This window comes from Sceloporus occidentalis, unplaced genomic scaffold, assembly GCF_023333645.1.
Source record: "Sceloporus occidentalis isolate IW3139 unplaced genomic scaffold, rSceOcc1.0.p SCAF_1, whole genome shotgun sequence".
Classification (NCBI taxonomy): Eukaryota; Metazoa; Chordata; class Lepidosauria; order Squamata; family Phrynosomatidae; genus Sceloporus; species Sceloporus occidentalis.
The window spans coordinates 181545842-181564970 of NW_028316981.1; the positions used below are offsets into that span (position 1 = coordinate 181545842).

The 19129-nt window shown below is 42.5% G+C and overlaps 1 protein-coding gene across 3 annotated transcripts in view; it reads right to left on the reverse strand.

The window, feature by feature from the left end:
* Nucleotides 1–4350: 4350 nt before the first annotated feature.
* The window catches only part of LOC149322952 (uncharacterized), a 52112-nt gene continuing 37333 nt past the window's right edge, over nt 4351–19129 (reverse strand). The window contains exons 3-5 of one of the 3 annotated variants that reach the window (XR_016272313.1): nt 18819–18895; nt 9108–10933; nt 4351–7492 (exon numbers count right to left, since the gene is read on the reverse strand). Coding sequence is in view for 2 of the 3 variants with exons in the window: in XM_089485266.1 (XP_089341392.1) it covers nt 9836–10933; nt 18819–18895 (1175 nt within the window). In the remaining variant the exon portion in view is untranslated. Of the gene's footprint in view, nt 10934–18818; nt 18896–19129 lie in introns of all 3 variants that reach the window. The other 2 variants (XM_089485260.1, XM_089485266.1) reach the window with 2 other exon arrangements.

Sequence of the window (19129 nt, forward strand, 5' to 3'; positions counted from 1 at the left end):
ACTCAACCATTAGTGATAAATGCAAGAGGAAAACGTGCACCATTAAAATCTTTTAGAAGATGAATCCTTCAGCTCAAACTCACTACCCACCATCACCCTGTTTCTGTGGCTTTCGCCAGAGGAGCTGATGGCATCATTGGAGTGGAGCCACAAAGGGAATTTTTGGCTGAGAAGCCCTTAAATTCCAAAAGCTTCCAAGTTCCTTGGTAACAAGGCTTGGTCAGAAACTACATGGCCCAAGGCCTTCCATTGCCTGAATCAAAGGACAAGATGGAAGCCAGCTGGGTTGACACTGGACTCTTACATCCGTTCTGGCAACAGGATAGGATCCTTCGTCCCATCTTAGGGCAGCAGGCTTAGTTTTGGGATGTCAGGCCTAACGTTTGTTGCTTGAGCCAGCCGCCTCACTTAAGGAGCTGTGCGTGATGGGGACAGGCCAAACCACAACCTCTCCCTGTCGCTCACAGGTCACCATCATAGGGGTTTCTCCTGAACAACCTTCTAGTTCCTCTAGATAAATGATTGAAGAATTTAAATCCAGCCTTTTAGTATGAAATATTCTTCGGGCAGCTGATAATGGAAGTAACGTTGAAAAGATAAAACACAGCAATGCAAATACTGTATATACTTGACTATAAGTCGACCTCATTACGAGTCGAGGGCAGGTTTGGGGGCCAAAATTATGCATTTTTATATGACCCGTAGATAAGTCAAGGGTGAAACTAGGGACACGTAACAAAGGTTCTAAAAGATGATGCAAAGGAAAACGATGCTTACAAAAGAACATACAAAATTCCAGCAGACATAACTTTGTACTCATTTTAAAGGCTGGATGGATGAGAGAATAGAGGGAAGTCAGTGCTTCCAGGACAAATTACACTCTTCCCTTTCATCTGGGGATGGGTCCCTTTTTAAAAAAATGGAGGTTCAAGTACAGTATCTACATTGACCCATGGATAAGTCGACGCAGGTTTTTGGGATCAATTTTTTGACCTAAATGTCTAGACTTATACATGAGTATATACAGTAAGTAATGACTGGTAAGGTGGAAGGCAGTAGGAGAAGAGGGTAAGCACATTACAGGTGGCTAGACTCCAGTAAGGATGCCATGGTCCTGAGTTGGCAAGACCTGAACAGAGCTGTTGATAACTGGGTGACTTGGAGGTCTCTCATTCATAGAATTGCCAGAAGTGGAAGCTGACTTTATGACAAATAGATGATGATGATGATGATAGAGAGAAAACTGACAATAATAAAAATTTATCTCAGAAATTTATAAGGGATACCAAATTTACACAGGTTCTTAGAGTTGCCAGAGTGAAAACTGGAGAAAACTCCTATACCTTTAAGGTCTCTGTGTAAGAGGTGATTTCAGGAGGCGTCACTTTTATCTGTTTGTTTTACAAGCAACACTTACTGAAATTCTTTCTTCCATGCAGCCATGGAAGGGGCAGGAGCCTTTTCCAGTTTTCACTCTGACAGCCTTACCAGTGCTGGTGCCAGATGAATCTCCTTGGGAAAAACATTCCAGAACTGGAATAACACAGATGCAAAGGCAGTGGGCACTTGGGAGAGGACTTCTAGTAAGGACCATAATACATTGTCAGGTTAATGCAGAAGGATGCATTGCTCCCTAGCTCACAGATATGCTCCCCCAAGAAACATCTTTCAATTGTGCCTGGGAACAGGTGCCGGTAAACAGTGAAGATGCCTAAGTATCCAGAAGATGACGCCCCAGCGACTAATCCCAGTGAAAAATGGAGCAGCCATATTTGGCTTAGCTTCCAAGCAGTCCTCCAAGACAATCCTACATCACAACCCAAAGCAGTGGAGCTCAAGTCCATTGGCAGCTGCGGCCAAAAGGGAGGTCACTCACTGCTGGCACAGCGGCCTCAGTGCTCTGATCCTTTGAGGTAAACACCATCAGATTGTGAACCTCACCCTTTAGGACAGAAGAGGGGTGCTGCAATTCCAAGCAGCCTGGTAGCCAAAGGAGACAGATGGTCAGAATTGCAGTCTAGCAATGTCTAGAAGGCCACATGTTCTCTACTCCTGCTCCTGGGCAAATACAGTCCCCAACCAGAACCTGACCTCCTTGGCTAGATTCACTAGTGCTAGCATACCGCCCCACCATCCTTGGGCTGGTACTTCGGTGTGAAGTGTGTACATCCCAGCAGATCATACTAGGAATGTATCTGTGTTGTGTTGTGCCTGTACATTCATGCTGGTTTGGCCTGCAAGGATCAGACCCCCTTCGTCTTCTCCTGCTGGTTAGTAGCAATAACACTCATCTCTTGGAAGCTATGCAACTACTTCACTTTCCTTGGTGTGAGGTGGTTGTCATGTAAAAATTCCCAAAACGTAATATCCTGTGCAAGATGTATTGACAGCCATTAGTTATGCAGCCTTTTAGCAATCTGCTTACAGAAACATCTAGTTGATCATCATGGGGAAAGGCGGCTGGACTTGACATGCCTTTAGTGTATTGTGAATGCTTCTTATCAGATTTGATTATAGGCTCTCTTCTCTTATTAGTTCTAGTCACACTCTACTTCCACTGCCTCATTTCACTCAGGCATAAAAGACTGGCAACTGAAGGTGGCATTAGTTGGGGGATTTTGTTTTATTCCGAAGGGGCTATTAGTTGCTAATGCAGACTTCCTCGATGTGGTGCTTTCTGGATGCTCCATTGTCCCTCACCATTGACTGTGCTGTGACTTACAACAGTTGTAGTCCCAAACATGAAAGGCACATCAGTGGTCAGGTAAGATAATATATCTGGCTGAAAAGGAACCAGCAACCTAGGCCTGTGGTCCTCTATACTGTGAATTTCAAGAATGACCACATTAGTACAAGAACAAATGCTCCTTCACCTCTATATTAAAACTGATATAGCTGGCAGTTTTCCAACCGCCTTTGGGTGGTTTGTTCACTCCATGAAATTTTCTGAAGACTACTTCTGATGTTTAGCTCCAGTTTGAGAGTGGACGCAGCTTCTATTAGAATGTAGAAGCAGGACTTGGAAGCTCAAGCTCTCCAATGTAGTCTTTACAAGAGTACTGTACACATGCTGAAAGTAACACCCGTCCTTGGTCCATTTTTTTAACCTATTCTAGGGCTAACTCATGGCACTCATCATGATTTCAGAGAGCTGCTGTATGTCTGATCATATCCCCTGAAAGCTTCCCCTGAACGGGTCTTTGTATGTTTGCACTTCAAAGAATCATCCCAGCACTGTCAATCGTATACCACTGGGGGATCTGTCATATCCCCCACTCAATTTCGAAGACCATCAATTTCCTATTTGTTTTAAGCAATCTTCTAAAGGATTCTCAAAACCGGTTGAACAGGAAATACCTCTCCCTAGTGCTTTGCAATCCTGTGAGGGAGACCAGAGATAGTTTTAAGCTGAAAATTGTGCCCAAACTTCATTTCCCGTGATTCTTTGTTGTGTGAAAGAGATCAAAAACAATTGAAGTATGGTGTACAGACACCTCTTGCTTTCTGATGCATCGCTTTTCAATGATCTGCTCTTTCAATGCTATTAAATTATTGCCAGGACTCGTTTATTCAATGTGTGGTCCACTCTTTCAACAAATATAAGCACACATATACATATGAATACCAACTTTTAAATATGAATGCCTACCTTTAAGCACATGGCACCATGAACGACTTCTACAGTATACGACTACAGTACACAGACTGACTGAAAAGATGGCGCTTTTTGTGACCATGCTTTCTCCCTTGACTGGGCACCATCTTTTTGTTCAATCTGTATACTATATACTGTAGAAGTGGTTTGTGGTGTTGCCATGTGCTTATAGTACAGCACTGTACACAGATTCATACTTATATTTGTGCTTATACAGTGATTTAAGACCATAGACAGTAATATGGGTTCCATATTTCAACGGTTTCCACTTTTTGACAGTGCCCTGGTCCCTAATCTGGTTTGCAAGAGTCCAGACCTGATGTCAGAGGACACTTTTTTGTTTGCTGGCTTCTGGGAGGACAGTGAATGGCAACATGGCAAGAGAGGTATGGCTACGACGTTTCAACCTCTGCCCCTCCAGATCTTTTGGACTTCAACTCCCGGAACCCCTGCCTCAAGTGCTTCTGAAAATAAAAGGTCAAAACATCTGGAGGGCCAGAGGTTGAGCACCAATCACATAAAGCATTTCCACTGGACCTGTTGAAGAATTCAACATTTTCCTTTAGCATAACAGCTGTTATACACATACTGAGGCTGATATAAACTCAACAACATAGCTATAGTTCATCAGATATGAATAGCAGACCCCACTGCACACACATACCCCAGCCAAATGTTCAAGAACACAAATGCTCTGGTCAGGATGTTTTATTAGTGCTTTCAATGCAGGCACAGCTCAGATGATGTGTGTACATACATACATATACCAACACACACGCACACATGCGCCTCTGAAACCACATGTTCCATCTTATCCTTTACCTCACAGCTAGTGACAAAGGGCAACAAGAATGAGGGGAAAGACTTCCAACCACTGTCTACACTGTTTACCCTACTCAGATTTGTTTCCACGGCACAAGTCCCCAGCTGAGGAATATCTTTTAAGCTTTTAAGAAAATAAGGCTCTCTCAAATGGAAATCTAATTTCAACCCAGAGCTGACGGCAGAATGCTGGAGCTTTATCACCGATTAGGTGTAGCTATGACAATTCTAACAAGGTTTATTCTGAAAATTCAGGCTCAGGGTCTTGTCTACCTGTGAGAACCTATTCATAAGTCCACCACTTGCGCTTAACCAATCCATGTAGCCATTTTTTCTCACTTGAGTCTGTTCCTAGCAAACTAGTTCTCTGGACCAAGTGGTGGCTCCCATGTCTAGTGGAGCAGTGAACCCACTTTGCATTTTAGTCCAAATTATAAAGGAGCTATCCAATGTGCTGAAAGCTATCCCACAAATGGGTTTTACCACTTTGGATGACTCCTTCAAGTTTGGACTAAAGGTCAGAGTGGAATCGCTGCACACACTGACATAAGAGCCACCAGTTGACACTGGAACTCACACCAACTGCTAGCTTGAACACAACAACAAAATCCTCCCCTGTGCATTTTGTATGTACAGAGCCATTTGCAATCTCAGTGGATGGATGTGCTTGATATTTTGCCACCCCAGCAGGAAATATCAGCACAAATCGGAGGGACAAATCAGTCACAAAAGTGTCTAAGCAAACCACACTTTGGCCTTAAATAGATTACGTTGGGGGTGAAAATGAACAATTTACAGTGACCATTTCCAATCAGTCCAGAGGTCAAAGAAATGCAAATTTGTTTCACTTTGTAAAGAAAGTTACAAAAACTTTAGAGCCAAGAGTAACTAACAACTTGACATGTTGATGCTTTAGAGCAGTGATTCCCAAACTTTGGTCCTCCATATGTTTTGAACTCCCAGAGCCACTAGCAAGCTTGGCCAGCAGTCAAGAATTCTGGGAAATGAAGTCCAAAATATCTGGAGGACCAAAGACTTGGAACCGCTGCATTAGAGGAATGTTGAAAGCATTTCCCTGACAGTCTCAGTAATTAAATATAATTGCAAATATACATATAAGAAAGAAGGGCTGTAGTCCAGCGTTATCCAAAACATACTATTTTTTTATGCACAGGGACATTGTTTGGTTAAGCAGTGCTATGAGCCTGACTCCCTGCAGTCTGAAATAGTCCAAAGAAAAAGTAATCCTAAAAATCGTTTTAACAAAACAAACAGACCAGGCAGTGTGGCATTGTAAGAGGGAAATTTGGTGTACTAAACATGACAAACTAAACTTGGGTAACTAACTTGGATTATGAAGTTTTGCTAAATTTTCTAAATGAGAGGAGGAATGTTTCAAAGAGAACTTCTCCCTTCTATAAGTTGCATGGACACAAGCCGGAGCTGTGGGAAGTACAGGAATTCTTTTCTTCAGCTCTTGCTCATTCCAGGACAGTTTGTGCAGAAGAACTACCCAAGTAGAGAGTACTTAGGATAGAGCTCTGATGTCTTCCACAACGCTACGGTCCTTAATGTCACCCCAAGACATCAAGAGCCCATACAGACAGGCCAAAATAAAGCTGATCTGAGTCACTCTAGAGGTATTCTACTTAAATTATGCATGCGTTCTAAGAGTCCAGAAGCCACACCAAAGCCATGCTCCTGTCCTGAGGACTGGAGTGCAGCTTTTGGCCTCTTAAGATGCATGTGTCATTAAACCACATGCCTCTAAAGTGACCTGAAGCAGCTTTATTTTTGCCTGTCTGTACAGGCCCCAAGTTATCCATGTCAGCTACCTCAACCTGTCCTCACACTGCCTTTGCCCAATGATCTCGCACATGTGTGGACTGTTACCAACCAACACATTGTGCAGCCAGTCTTCTCTGTATCAAAAAAAGATTTCCAAGACTGCTGTGAGATGGAGCAGGTGGTTTCAGGCACATTTGCACAAGAAACTAGTCTCTGCAAGGGAAGATGTGGGTCAGACAAGTTGACTAAGGCAAAAGAGGAAACTGTGATGAAAGGACAAAGACCATAATCATGGAACAAAACAACAAAGTATGTTCACATACATACATGTGTGCGCACGCGCACACACACGCACGCACGCACACACAAACACCCATAAGCTGTGATTGCTAGTTACATTCTCATCTCAGCTTCTGTTCGGCAAATACAGGTTTTCTCCACTGACAATTGTGAAATCAGGCCTGGATTTCAATGTCCGTTCAGGAAGCACAAGCAACATTCCACCTTCCAACCCCCCAACCCCCTACATTCCTTAGATAAAAGCATTCATCCTTGGATGGGGAAACCAGGGCCGTGTTTGGATCAACAGAGGGAAGTGGCCTCAGGACTCACACAGACACCCCCCTCTTCCTCCATAAGGCCTTATCAACTATGATCACAGCAGCCGTTGACAGCACAACATTCAAGAGGAAGTTAACAAAAGCATGTTTAGCAGCATGGGGAGTGGGTAGGTTGTCTTTTTATGGCGAGTTCAGTGCCACTTCAGCCTATTGCACATGAAGACAAGATGTTTCCAGTCTACTCTTTTCGCTGCAGACAACGCACGCACGCACACACACACACAGATACTGAGTAATAAATTATTTTCATCTTCCACGGAGCCCGCCAGTCTGGGTCTGTACCCCTAGTGGTTAATAAATAAAATCTCTTTATCTTGGGATGCGTTCTATAGTAGAAAAGGTCAGGCCTTCCCACCAGGTACAAAAATAAATACAGGGCCATCTGTTGGGGGGGAGCTTTCCTGGAGTTCTCTATGTCAGGCCTTGCTGGTGGCTGAGAAGCATGGGTGGATCCATGAGGAGAAAGCAGTCCTTGGGGCAGAGGCGAAAGTCTGAAGGCTCTCTCACGGAGCGGCTGGGATGCGGACGCAGGATTGTGGCATGAGTGGAACTTGGGCGCATCACCTTTGAGACCATCTAGAATAGGTGTGGCTGGATTTTGAAGAAGCTTGATGGAAAGAAAACTGGAGATGTCACTACCCTTTTGGGAATGGGAAGCATCTTTCTCTTTGCTCGTTTCATTAAGTTAACACGAAATTAGGGGAACTGAGGATACAAACAAAAGAAATTCTTGCCTGCAAAAACCTCACTAGAATCAGAGCAGCTTTCCAAAAACACTACAGTGTACTGAATATGCTGTACTTGTGCAGCTGTCCTTAATCTTATTGAGCTTGCTTAGAATGTCCTGCTGGATAACTGGCACTCAAGGACAAACTCTTAAATTTTCTTTTTTTGGTGGGGGTCAGGTTTTACATTCTCCTGTTATTTTTACATGAAGCCACTACTAAAACTACATCTACATGTCATGATAAGCCTTGGTGAGCTTCCCTAAAATCTGTTCGTTGTGATGTGTGACCCACCTTTGCTGGTAAAAGCTACAAACCATATTCTTAAACAATGGCTTGTTGTTTGCTTATAAACTATGGTTTATTTAAACCATGGCTTGTCGTGATGCCTGAACTCACAACATGTGGCATGGTCCTTGTTTGTTTTCCCATATGCTTGTGTTGAAACCAGGGTTGATAAAAGGGACAAACAGCAAAGGCAAGCCAAGGTTTGTTCTGTGGTCTGCTGTATAATTTGTGATTTAAGTGACAAATCATGGTTAACGCAAACCATAGCTTCTCATGACATGTGAACATGCTCATTGGCTAGCACATTGGCAAATTATGTTCAAATCTGAGCTTGACTGATTTCCAGAAGGACTGGAAAAGTCTCCTGTATGGTTTAGGGTTAAGTGGGAGTGGATTAGCTTTAATTCAGTTTCATATTTTTTGTTTTTTGCTATGCACACTACATTTTATTCTTAAAGGTTTTATTATGTGCCCTAAGCCTTTGAGGACAGCAGGACAGAAACTGAGCTTAGTATGCCAGTTAACCAATTACCAGTGACCTTTGTCACATCCAGCAGGGCCTCTTGGGATATTACCTGATGGCTCCTCAAAACTCCAGCCTGCCTAGGAATCTAGTTCCATTAGACACGCCATGTACAGAATGGGTGCAGTCTATCTTCATAAAAAACTTTTCACTTAAAAAACATTTTTTTTCCAAATGGATAATTTTAAATTGCCTTTCTTAAAAAAAAGGTCAGTGTTTGATTTATTGGTTAACATTTTAAAATAGCCTAATATTATCCCTTTAAAAATGTGTTTCCTTTTACTTCTTCACAACAGGTAACAGGCCAAAATTTACTCAGAGTGCACATCTTAAAAACAATTGGCCCTCTATATCCATGGATTCTGCATCCATGGACTGAACCATCCATTGCTTGGGGATTTTTTTAAATTCTAAAAAGCAAACCTTGCTGTTTGCCATTTTATATAAGGGACATCATTTTACAATGCTATTGTTTATAATGGGACTTGAGCATCCATGCATTTTAGCGTCCAACATGGGTCCTGAAACCAAACCTCAGCAGAAGCCAAGGGCTCGCTGTACACAAGTATACCTGTATACATTTCCCTTAAAATACGTGCATTTGTTTGTCAGTATATGAATATGGTATTTTTCAGAAATTTTCTGATCAGTCGGTCCTAAATTAGAAATACATCAATGTGACTCACTTTGAAAGGAAACACACTTCAGTTAGACTTTCGGCCTCTGAAAGCTATACATGAGAAAAGAAGACTGAAACAATCAGATTAGCACCTACTAAACCCCCACATGGAAATCTGATTTTAAGGGAGAAAAATGTAATGCTTTCCCCACAACAGAAGCCAGCTACAAAACTTATACCAGACAAAAGTCAGAAACATATCACATGGTGCCGGCTCTATGATTTGTGGGGTGGGCAGGTGGCCCTCAGACAAGGCAGCCTTAGTTGACCCCCATAAGCTGCAGGGAAAGGCAGCCCAAGAAATGTCCACACTGCCTCTGACTTTCTTGGGTGATTTGTGCAAAGTGAGAATGGGAGTGCTGTTGAAGCAGTGGACTCTTGGTCACTCATGGGGACACACGAGAGGGATGCTGGCTAATGCCCAATTTTGTTATCTTTAGAGCCAACTCATAAATAATGATTTTTGCCCCCTAATCATCCAGTTCTCACACTGGGTGGTTTCACCCAAAAACAAAACAAAACAAAACAAAAGTGCACTAGACTTTGGAAAATTTTGAGCAGCGGTAACTTAGATTTAGATTTCCCAGGAGGGTTTGACTTGTCCTCTCTCTCTCTCTCTCTCTCCCTGTCTCTCTTATTCATTCAAACCATGTTTGTTCAGAAGAAATGGGGATGGAGCCAAGCTACTGAAGGTCCCCTTGTGGACCCTTTGACACCTCCAAGAGGGCTACCAAACTATGAGAACCAATCCAGGAGGAGGTAAAGTGTAACGGCCACCAGGGGCATGCAGCTGCTGAAGACCACGGGCAGGAAGACGAAGAGGCTGAGGAACCGCAGGGAGCGTGTCAAGATCTTTTCGAGTTCACTATGAGAACTGGGATTGGTTTTGGGGGCTTGGTGGACATGAAGTCCCTCCCCCAGCCAGAGGCTGCCTTGCCCTATCAAGAAGCCCGGGCTCTTGGTCTGTCCATGAGCACCAAGAGGGCTGGATGGCAGGTCGGCGGGCCGCTTTGGTAAGGGCACTATTGTCCGGGCTGGAACTACCAGAGGCATCACTGTGGCCTCCTGAGTGGCTGGCCATAAGCTGTTGGGTGGCACCACCCTCAGGCTGGCAAATGAGTCAGAGACCTTAGCGGGGCTTTGCTGGACACTTCCCTCTTCCAGATGATTTAGGAAGCAGCCTTCTAGTAAGGCTGGTGGACTCTCACGGCCTGGTCCCATAAACTCGGGTGGTGCCAGTGTTGCATACCCTGGTGCGAATCCCTCCTCTTCACTGTCTCTGGAGTCATCGCCCCGCTGCTTGGCATAGTGCAACGTGATTTCCTCTGCCAGGGAGCTGTTGAGTGCTCTCTCAGGGCCTGTCCAGTTGACTATCAGGTCACGGTCAGTTAAGACGCTCTGCCTCAAGGCAATAAGAGATGGTGTAGGGCTGCTGGGGTTGCCTGCGCCCTCCTCAGCCCACTCTCCTCTTCCTCCAAGCTCCTCTGCCCGGAGCCGACTCAAATGGGACAGGTAAAGCTGCTCCAGTTCCCGGTCAATGGCGTCTTCTTCCAAGCGATAGGGTAACTCTTGGTATCTTCTCAACTGGTCCTCCATACACTCCTCCATGAAAGAGCCCTCTGTGGTGATATCACCCCTGCTGTACTCAGGCACATCCAACTGCCCCAAAAGATGGGGATCAGTTCCCAGCATCAAGCCCGATGGCACTTTCAGCTCCTCGTGGCATGTCGGGTGGATCTTGAAATTAAGTGAGGAGTCACTGAGATCCACAAGATGGTCTTTGGAAGGCTCCTTCTTTTCAGGAGAGTTGGTAGTGATTGTGAGTTCTGGAATCTAGGCAACAGAGGGTTGGGGAGAGAAAAGACAGAGAGAAAGAAAATGACAGGATGTGATTTTATCTTCAATTTCATCATCATCTGCACAGTTGCAGATCTATAGAGGAGAAAACAGTCGCCTATTTTACACTCCATCTTCTTACCAGTTCCTCCAATAGGTATTTACTATTTTTCAAGAATTCTGGTGGTGGATACTCTCAAGCACACACACTTGATAAAACAAGCCATTCAGAAAAAAAATAATCTAACAAGTTAGTTAACCCCTAAAATAAAGGAAAAGAAATGTCTGTGGAGAGGCACAGAACACAAACCAAGAGCCCTGGGAGTCGGGTTCTAGTCCCTTATTCCTTTTGCCATCTGAGATACATTCATGCCACAAACTACAATCTCCCTGGTCCTAGGACTCAGGCAAGCTTGTAAGGGTAATCACACCCCATGCCTCCTATCTGACATTCCTTCAGTATGGGGAGCTCATTTCTGGAGGAAGTTACCAAATTATACCCTGCATAAGCTTCCTATCGCTAAAATTTCCATGGCTGATGGTGAATGAACAGTGGTTAACAACTCCGCTCCCTCCTCTTCTATCTGTGCATGGCAGGGTTGTTTATGCGCAGGAGCCACATCCATGCTTAAGAGGGGGCCAGGCAAACAGGCTTCACCTCACCACACACTTCATTTTGCTCACTCATGGTGTGAGTGAGGCCTCTTCTTCGTTTGCCCACTGAGCCTCCCTCACTCCATATCTCCGAGGCTCAGTGGTCAGAGAAAGGAGAGGCCTCACTTGTTTGCCCCAGACCTTATCTTCTGCTGAGTGTGAGCACCAACATTTTAAAGGGACATGGGTGAATAAATACCTCAGCCCGTTTCTGCCAAAGGTTTGGCGAGCAGTGGTGTCACCCGCACTTATTGTGTGTCCCACAGTGCATCTTGCACTCCCTGCAACACCTAGTGATGCTTCTAGAAACAGCCAACATTTAATGGGAGCATTTATGCAGATGACATTTGTCTTCTGTTTCAGTTGAACAGTTTAACTAACACCAGGCAAACTGAAAATAAATGAGGCATTATTATAAGACGTTATTATAAAAAGAAACCTGAGAAAACCTTCAAATATGCAGGTAAACTGTTAAGTTAAAATTATTCAAAGTTATCAGTATGTAGAGAGATCTTGTAGCATCTTTGAGACTAACTGAAATAAATATGTTGGCAGTATGAGCTTTTGTAGACATCAGTCTACTTCCTCAGATGCATATAGTGGAGTGGCTGCACTTTATGCATCTCAGGAAGTAGACTGAAGTCTACAAAAGCTCATGTTGCCAACTTCTTTATTTCAGTCAGTCTCAAAGGTGCTACAAGTTAAAATTATGTAAGTGGCTAGTTAATTAATGACACGAGTGGCCAATTAAACTTAGAATTTATAGCCTAAGACAAAGGAAAGCGAAATAATGATAACTAAAATTCAAGAAGGTGAAAATATACATATAGACTAAAGTAATATCACTAAAGCATTTCAAAGCTTCTTTGTGAAGCTGTATAAAGAAGAGGCAATTGAAACAGACAAGATGCAACAGTATCTTAACAATATAGACATGATAAAAATAAAGAAAAAGAAGAGTTATTGAATCAACCCATATCAACAGTAGAGCTTCTAAATGCCATCAAGAAAAGCAAACTTGGCAAAGCACCCAGACTGGATGGATTCACTTCAATATATTATAAACAGCTGCAAAATGAATTACTGGAGCCCTTGGAGGAAGTGATGAATGTCTTAAAAGAGGGGGAAATTTCTGCAAACATGGAGGGAAGTGACACTAACAATAATACCAAAAGAAAACAGAGATCCTATGCAATTAAAGAATTACAGAGCAATCTCCTTATTAAATAATGATTATAAACTGTTTGCAAGTATCTTGGCTGAAAGACTTAAAAAATATTGACATCTGTTATCCACAAAGACCAATGAGGATTTATTCCCAAAAGATACCTAAAGGATAATATCAGGCACATACTAAACGTGATTGAATATTATGAAGCACATAATGAGAAGAAATTGGCTTTTTTTTATATAGAGAAAGCCTTTTATAATGAAGCTTGGAAATTATTATTTGAAATATTATAAAGAATGGTGATGGGGAATAGATTCATTTGATGGATTAAATCAATCTATTCAGATCAAAATGCCCAGATAGTTATTGGAGAGAGAACAAAATCAATAAACATATGTAAAGATACCAGACAGGGTTGTTCTCTTTCTCCTTTGGTATTTGTAATGGTGATAGAAATTTTGCTACAAAATATAAAGGAAAATTCAAAAATTAAAGGCGCAAAGATCGGGGGACTGAATTTCATGGATAATTTAATGGTATCACTTAGTGATCCATTAAATGATGGTATGGAACTAATGCTAGAATTGGGAAAATTTGAAGCAGTATCAGGTCTGAAAAAGAATAAAGATAAAACAAGATAAAACTTTTGGGGCCAAAAGTATGGATTTTGATATGATCCGTGGATAAATCGAGGGTAAAACTTAGCAGCATGTAACAAAGGATGTAAAGGATGAAGCAAAGGAAAACGATGCTAAAGAACTTAATTTTTTTCCCTGACAAGCACAACTGTTTGTGCTCACCCTTAAGGCTGGATGGATGAGAAAGTAGAGGGGGTTGATGCTTCTCTTAGGTGCTCTGAGAAGGGATTAAGTGTTCACCTTTCACCAGGAGATGGTTCCTTTTTAGATAAGAGTTAAAGTAAAGCACTTACATTGACCCGTGGATAAGATGACCCAGGTTTTTGGGGTCAATTTTTTGACTAAAATTTCTAGACATATACACGAGTATATACAGTATTTTGAAAATATTTACAAAAGAAGAAATCATAAAAGAAAATATGGTAAAATGGTCACAGAATTTTGGTTATACACTTGATTTTGACCAATGGGAATTAACATGGAAAAAAAGGCTAAGTTAAACTTGTTGACAAAATTTAAAGAAAAGTTATTATAAGATTTATTTTAGATCAGGGGTTGGCAACCTCCGGCCCGCGGGCCGGATGCGGCCCGCGGGCGCCTTTCTGCCGGCCCCCGGTCCCTCCTGCCGCCGAAATCGCCGCCGATTTCGGCCGCTCCAGCCGCCATTTTGCCCTTCAAAATGGTGGCAAGGTCGCGCGAGACTTCGCCACCATTTTGAAGGGCAAAATGGCGGCGCCCATTAGGAGGCCCGATGTGGCCTCCGGAGCCCTGAAACGGGGCTCCAGGAGCCACACCGGGCCTCTGGGAGGCCCGATGCGGCAGCCGGAGCCCTGAAACGGGGCTCCAGCAACCGCACCGGGCCCCTGGGAGGCCCGATGCGGCCTCTGGAGCCCTGAATCGGGGCTCCAGGAGCCGCACCGGGCCTTCAAATGGGCGCCGCCCACCTCCCTCCTGGCTCTGCCCACCTCCCTCCTGGCTCCACCCTCCCTCCTCCCTCCTATAAATGGAGGGGCGGGGGGGGAAGGAGGAGGAGGCAGAGAGAGAGAGAGGGAGGGAGGGGAGGAGGAGGAGAGAGAGAGAGGGTGGGAGGGAGAGAAGAGAGAGGGAGGGAGGGGAGGAGAGAGAGAGAGAGAAAGGGTGGGAGGGAGAGGAAAGAGAGGGAGGGAGGGAGGGGAGGAGAGAGAGAGAGAAAGGGTGGGTGGGAGGGAGAGGGAGGGAGGGAGGGAGGGGAGGAGAGAGAGAGAGAGAGAAAAGGTGAGAGGGAGAGGAGAGAGAGGGAGGGAGGGGAGAAGAGATAGATAGAGAGAGAGAGAGTGTGGGAGGGTGGGAGTGAGAGGGAGAGAGGAAGGGAGAGAAAGAAAGAAAGTGGTTTGAGACAGTGGCATGCGTTTTTTGCTGTTTTGTGGCCTTGCCTAGTCGCTTCCATTCTTGCAAATATTGCTATTATTATTGTTGTTGTTATCCTTTGGTATTCTCTTTGCAAAATCCCCCCACATGGACTTGCTTGCTCTTTTCTGGGTTGAGACAGTGTGCATGCATTTTTCCTGTGTTATGGCATTGCCGGCCCTAGTAGCTTCTTGCAAATATTATTATTATTATGCGGCTCCGCCCCTGGAGGGTGGAAACTCCGCCCCTGACACGTGGCTCCGCCCCCGGATAGTAGAAGCTCCGCCCTGCCATGCGGCTCCGCCCCAGAGGGTGAAAGCTCCACGCCCCGGCTTCGGCCCCCCAGTTGTCTGAGGGACAGCAACCCGGCCCCCGGCTCAAAAAGGTTGCCTACCCCTGCTTTAGATGGTATTTAATACCTAATAAACTGTGTAAGATGTATGGTAATTGCAGTAGCAAATGCTGGAAGTGTCAAGAGCAAAAGGGACTGCTTTTTCACATGTGGTGAACATGTGAAAAAGTGTTAAAATATTGGAAACAGATATATTTTGAACAGATATATTTTGAAAAGAAGATGATCAAATATTAATTTCAAATTAAAGCCAGATTTTTTTTTGTTAAATATGCTACATGAAAACATGGAAAATGTTTTTGGTAAAATCTTGTTTTATACGTTATCAGCAGCAAGAATAATTTATGCTAAGAAAAGGAAGAAAGAAGATACTCCATTAATAGAAGAATGGGCATTCAAATTAATGACCTTTCTTGAAATGGACAAACTGACAAGAAGTTTGAGAAATGATAAATCCAACAGGAACACTGAAGCCTAGAAAGAAATTCTAGAATACTTCCAGCAAAAATGGGGGGAATTAGCAACTATGGGGGTAAAAGTGGAATAAATTAATGCAGAACCAGAAATAATATAATATTATAATATATTATAATATTATAATATATAAATAATATAATATAATATAATTGTAATAAAGTTGAAAGTGGATTAAAAATGGATAAAGAATTAAATGTTACAAAGAGAAAAGAAGAAAAAGAAAGAAGGAAGGAAGACATATTTACTTTCTGTTTTAGGATAATTGATATACAGTACTTATCTATGGTTAAAAGGAAAATAGCTAGTGAGTAGGAAGTAATGAATGGTGTATGAATGATTTAATTGTATAGTCGAAGGCTATCATGCCCGGCATCCATAGTTTTTTTGTGGGTTTTTCGGGCTATGTGGCCATGTTCTAGAAGAGTTTCTTCCTGACATTTCGCCGACATCTGTGGCTGGCATCTTCACAGAACTCTTCTCTGAAGATGCCAGCCACAGATGCTGGCGAAACGTTAGGAATAACCTCTTCTAGAACATGGCCACATAGCCCGAAAAACCCACAAAAAACTATTTAATTGTATAGTTAGATTAGTTATAGTTTAGTTTTTCTGTGTATAATTGAATAGTTTTGTATATTGTCTTTGTATATGGAGCCCTGGTGGCGCAGTGGTTAAATGCCTGTACTGCAGCCATTCACTCGAAACCACAAGGTTGTGAGTTCAAGACCAGCAAAAGGGCCCAAGCTTGACTCAGGCTTGCATCCTTCCGAGGTCGCTAAAATGAGTACCCAGATTGTTGGGGGCAAATTAGCTTACTTGCTAATTAGCTTAATTGCTGTTCACCGCTATGATCTTTGGAATAGCGGTATATAAATAAAACAAATTATTATTAATTATTATTATTATTTGTATATGTGTAAACGTATAGTACTGTCTATTGACTCTCATATATGTATTATGTTTTATTGTATTTAATATCATCGGTTTTTTGTTGTTGTTTTTTGTGTTAATTGTAAAAGATGTTTGCAAGGGATTTTTAATGTGACTTAAAACAACTTTAATTTTAAAAAACTTAAAATTTTGATGACATGTATAAAATATGTATAAAAATAACTCGGCCATACAATGAAACAAAAAGAACATGAAGATTTCAAATGGTATGTTTTGAACATGGGAAGAATGTTATTCTTCTGGGCTGAACATTTTTTGTGGATGGGTGGGTGAGGGTTCCAAGGGATGCACAGGACCTCCAAGGGCTAAATGGGGCCCAATGGACATATGAATTCCACCCTTGCTCTTCATTATCAGAAAAATTGATTAGAATAAAATGGCTACTCCTTTGGAAGGAAATAGAGAAAATGACACAATATTGTTAATTGAACAAAATCTATAACATATCAAATAGGCAGCTATTAGTCAAACACACCAGCAGTTTAGAGCAGCCTTTGGCCACTCCAGCCCTGGTTTGCTCCCCGTTTGGTACATGGCTGCAGTGACCACACATCTTGGTCTGGAGGCCGGCTGCTGCGGTGGTCTTGAACGAGCCACCAGCAAGGAGCGCTTTTTTTGTGTTCCTTTTGCCTGCAGCTCCGGGCCGCCTTAGGCAGCTGCAGCGTAACTTCAGCCTGATCCGGGAGCATGCATCATCTGTATGTCACATCCCCAGATTGGGCCACAGCCTGCACTTTTGGCCGTCTGGTTCAGGCTATATTATTATGTGTCAAATCATACCCATATAATTGTTCTTTGAGGAAAAAGGTAAGAAATGATTTTGTGTTACAATACTTTATAACAAGGTTCCTCTGAAAGTCTAATTTGCATTACAAAAAGAATCAGAGCTCGATATATTATGGAAAGGGCAATGTTATTTTAAAAATTCTCCTGGAAGTTAGGGATAAATTCAGATTTAAAATACATCATAGACAGCGGGTTTTAATCTAGGCTGATGTTTGCGGGACCCTGAATTATGGAATAAATATGAGAACACAGAGATTATTCATCCAACATATTTTACATTAATAGATACAGGTTGAGTCTCCTTTATCTGGAGTTCCAAAATCCAAAATTGTCCACATGGGTGGTTGAAATCACCTGTAGGCTATACATATGAGGTGTATATAAACAGAAATGAATTTTGTTTTAAAACTTAGGTCCCATTTCCAAGATATCCCATTGTGTATATGCATTTTTTCCAAAATCAGAAGAACTCCAAAATCCAAAACACTTTTGGTCCCAAGCATTTTGGATAAGGGACACTCAGCCTATATTTTAGAGTAGAAGTAGTGGATAAACAAGTGTGACTTTGGCCAAAATGTTTGAACTAAAAGAACAATTTCTTGCAGGAAAAGACCTTGGAACTTTATTACACCTTCATTAAAAACAAAAACAAACCCGAACAATTCAAGATATAGTATCTATGATACAAAACACACTGCAGAAATCATCTAGTTTGAGACCACTTTAACCACCCTGGCTCAGTGCTAAAGAATTCTGGGAACTGTAATTTTGTGAGACATTTAGCCTCCTCTGTCATTGAGCTCTGGTGACACAACACACTACAATTCCCAGGATTCCGTAGCACTGAGCCAGGGCACTTAAAGCAGGGCACTTATACATAACTCAAACCAATATGGCAACTTGACAGAGATGCAAAAAGTAATTCAAATATTTCTTGAGAAAGTATCCAGGAAGGAAACTTAGGCTGCATTTCTCACCGCAGAAATAAAGCAGCTTGACACAACTTTAACTGCCACGATTCAATGCTATGGAATTCTGGGATTTGTAGTTTTGTGAGATATTTAATCTTTCATGTCAGAGAGCTCTGGTACCACACCAAACAATGAATGCCAGAATTTCACAGCACTGAGCCATGGAAGTTAAAGTAGTGTCAAACTACTTTATTTCCGCAGTGGGGATGCAGCCTTAGGGAAGGAACAAAGATCTTCTCAGTTTTTTAAACCTGTAAGATGGGAATAATTTGTCTAAATTCTTAAACTAGTATCACTGATGAAAATGATATGAAGCTGTTTGCTGTTTGACAGATACACTAGAAAAGGGAAATTCTAAATAATACTAAATAAACAAATGCAATTTATAACAAAGAGAAGGTTGTGGAACAGGCACTAAGAAACAAATACTACAGTATTCCCAATGCCTCAGTGTAGTGCTAAAGGACTGTCCTCTAGAATGATATACAGCTTCTTACCTGTGTCATAAAAGCTTGGGGCTGCACTGCTGGAGGATTTGGAAATTCACAGGCCAGGTCTCTTTCGGGGTCCCATTCTGAAATGGGGGTGCAGGGGGGAGAAGGAAAGAAATCAAAATTAGCTTATCTCATCTAAAGCAGCATTTTACAGCAGTCTGCAAATTGGATAAACATGAGCAACACACAATCATGTTATTGGATGTATGTGGGCAATGCATAATCTTCAGAACTGCTGACTGCAATAAAAGAATTTGGTTCTGACTGATAGTAGTTTCGTGTTATGATATATTATGGATGATAGCCAAATGTTG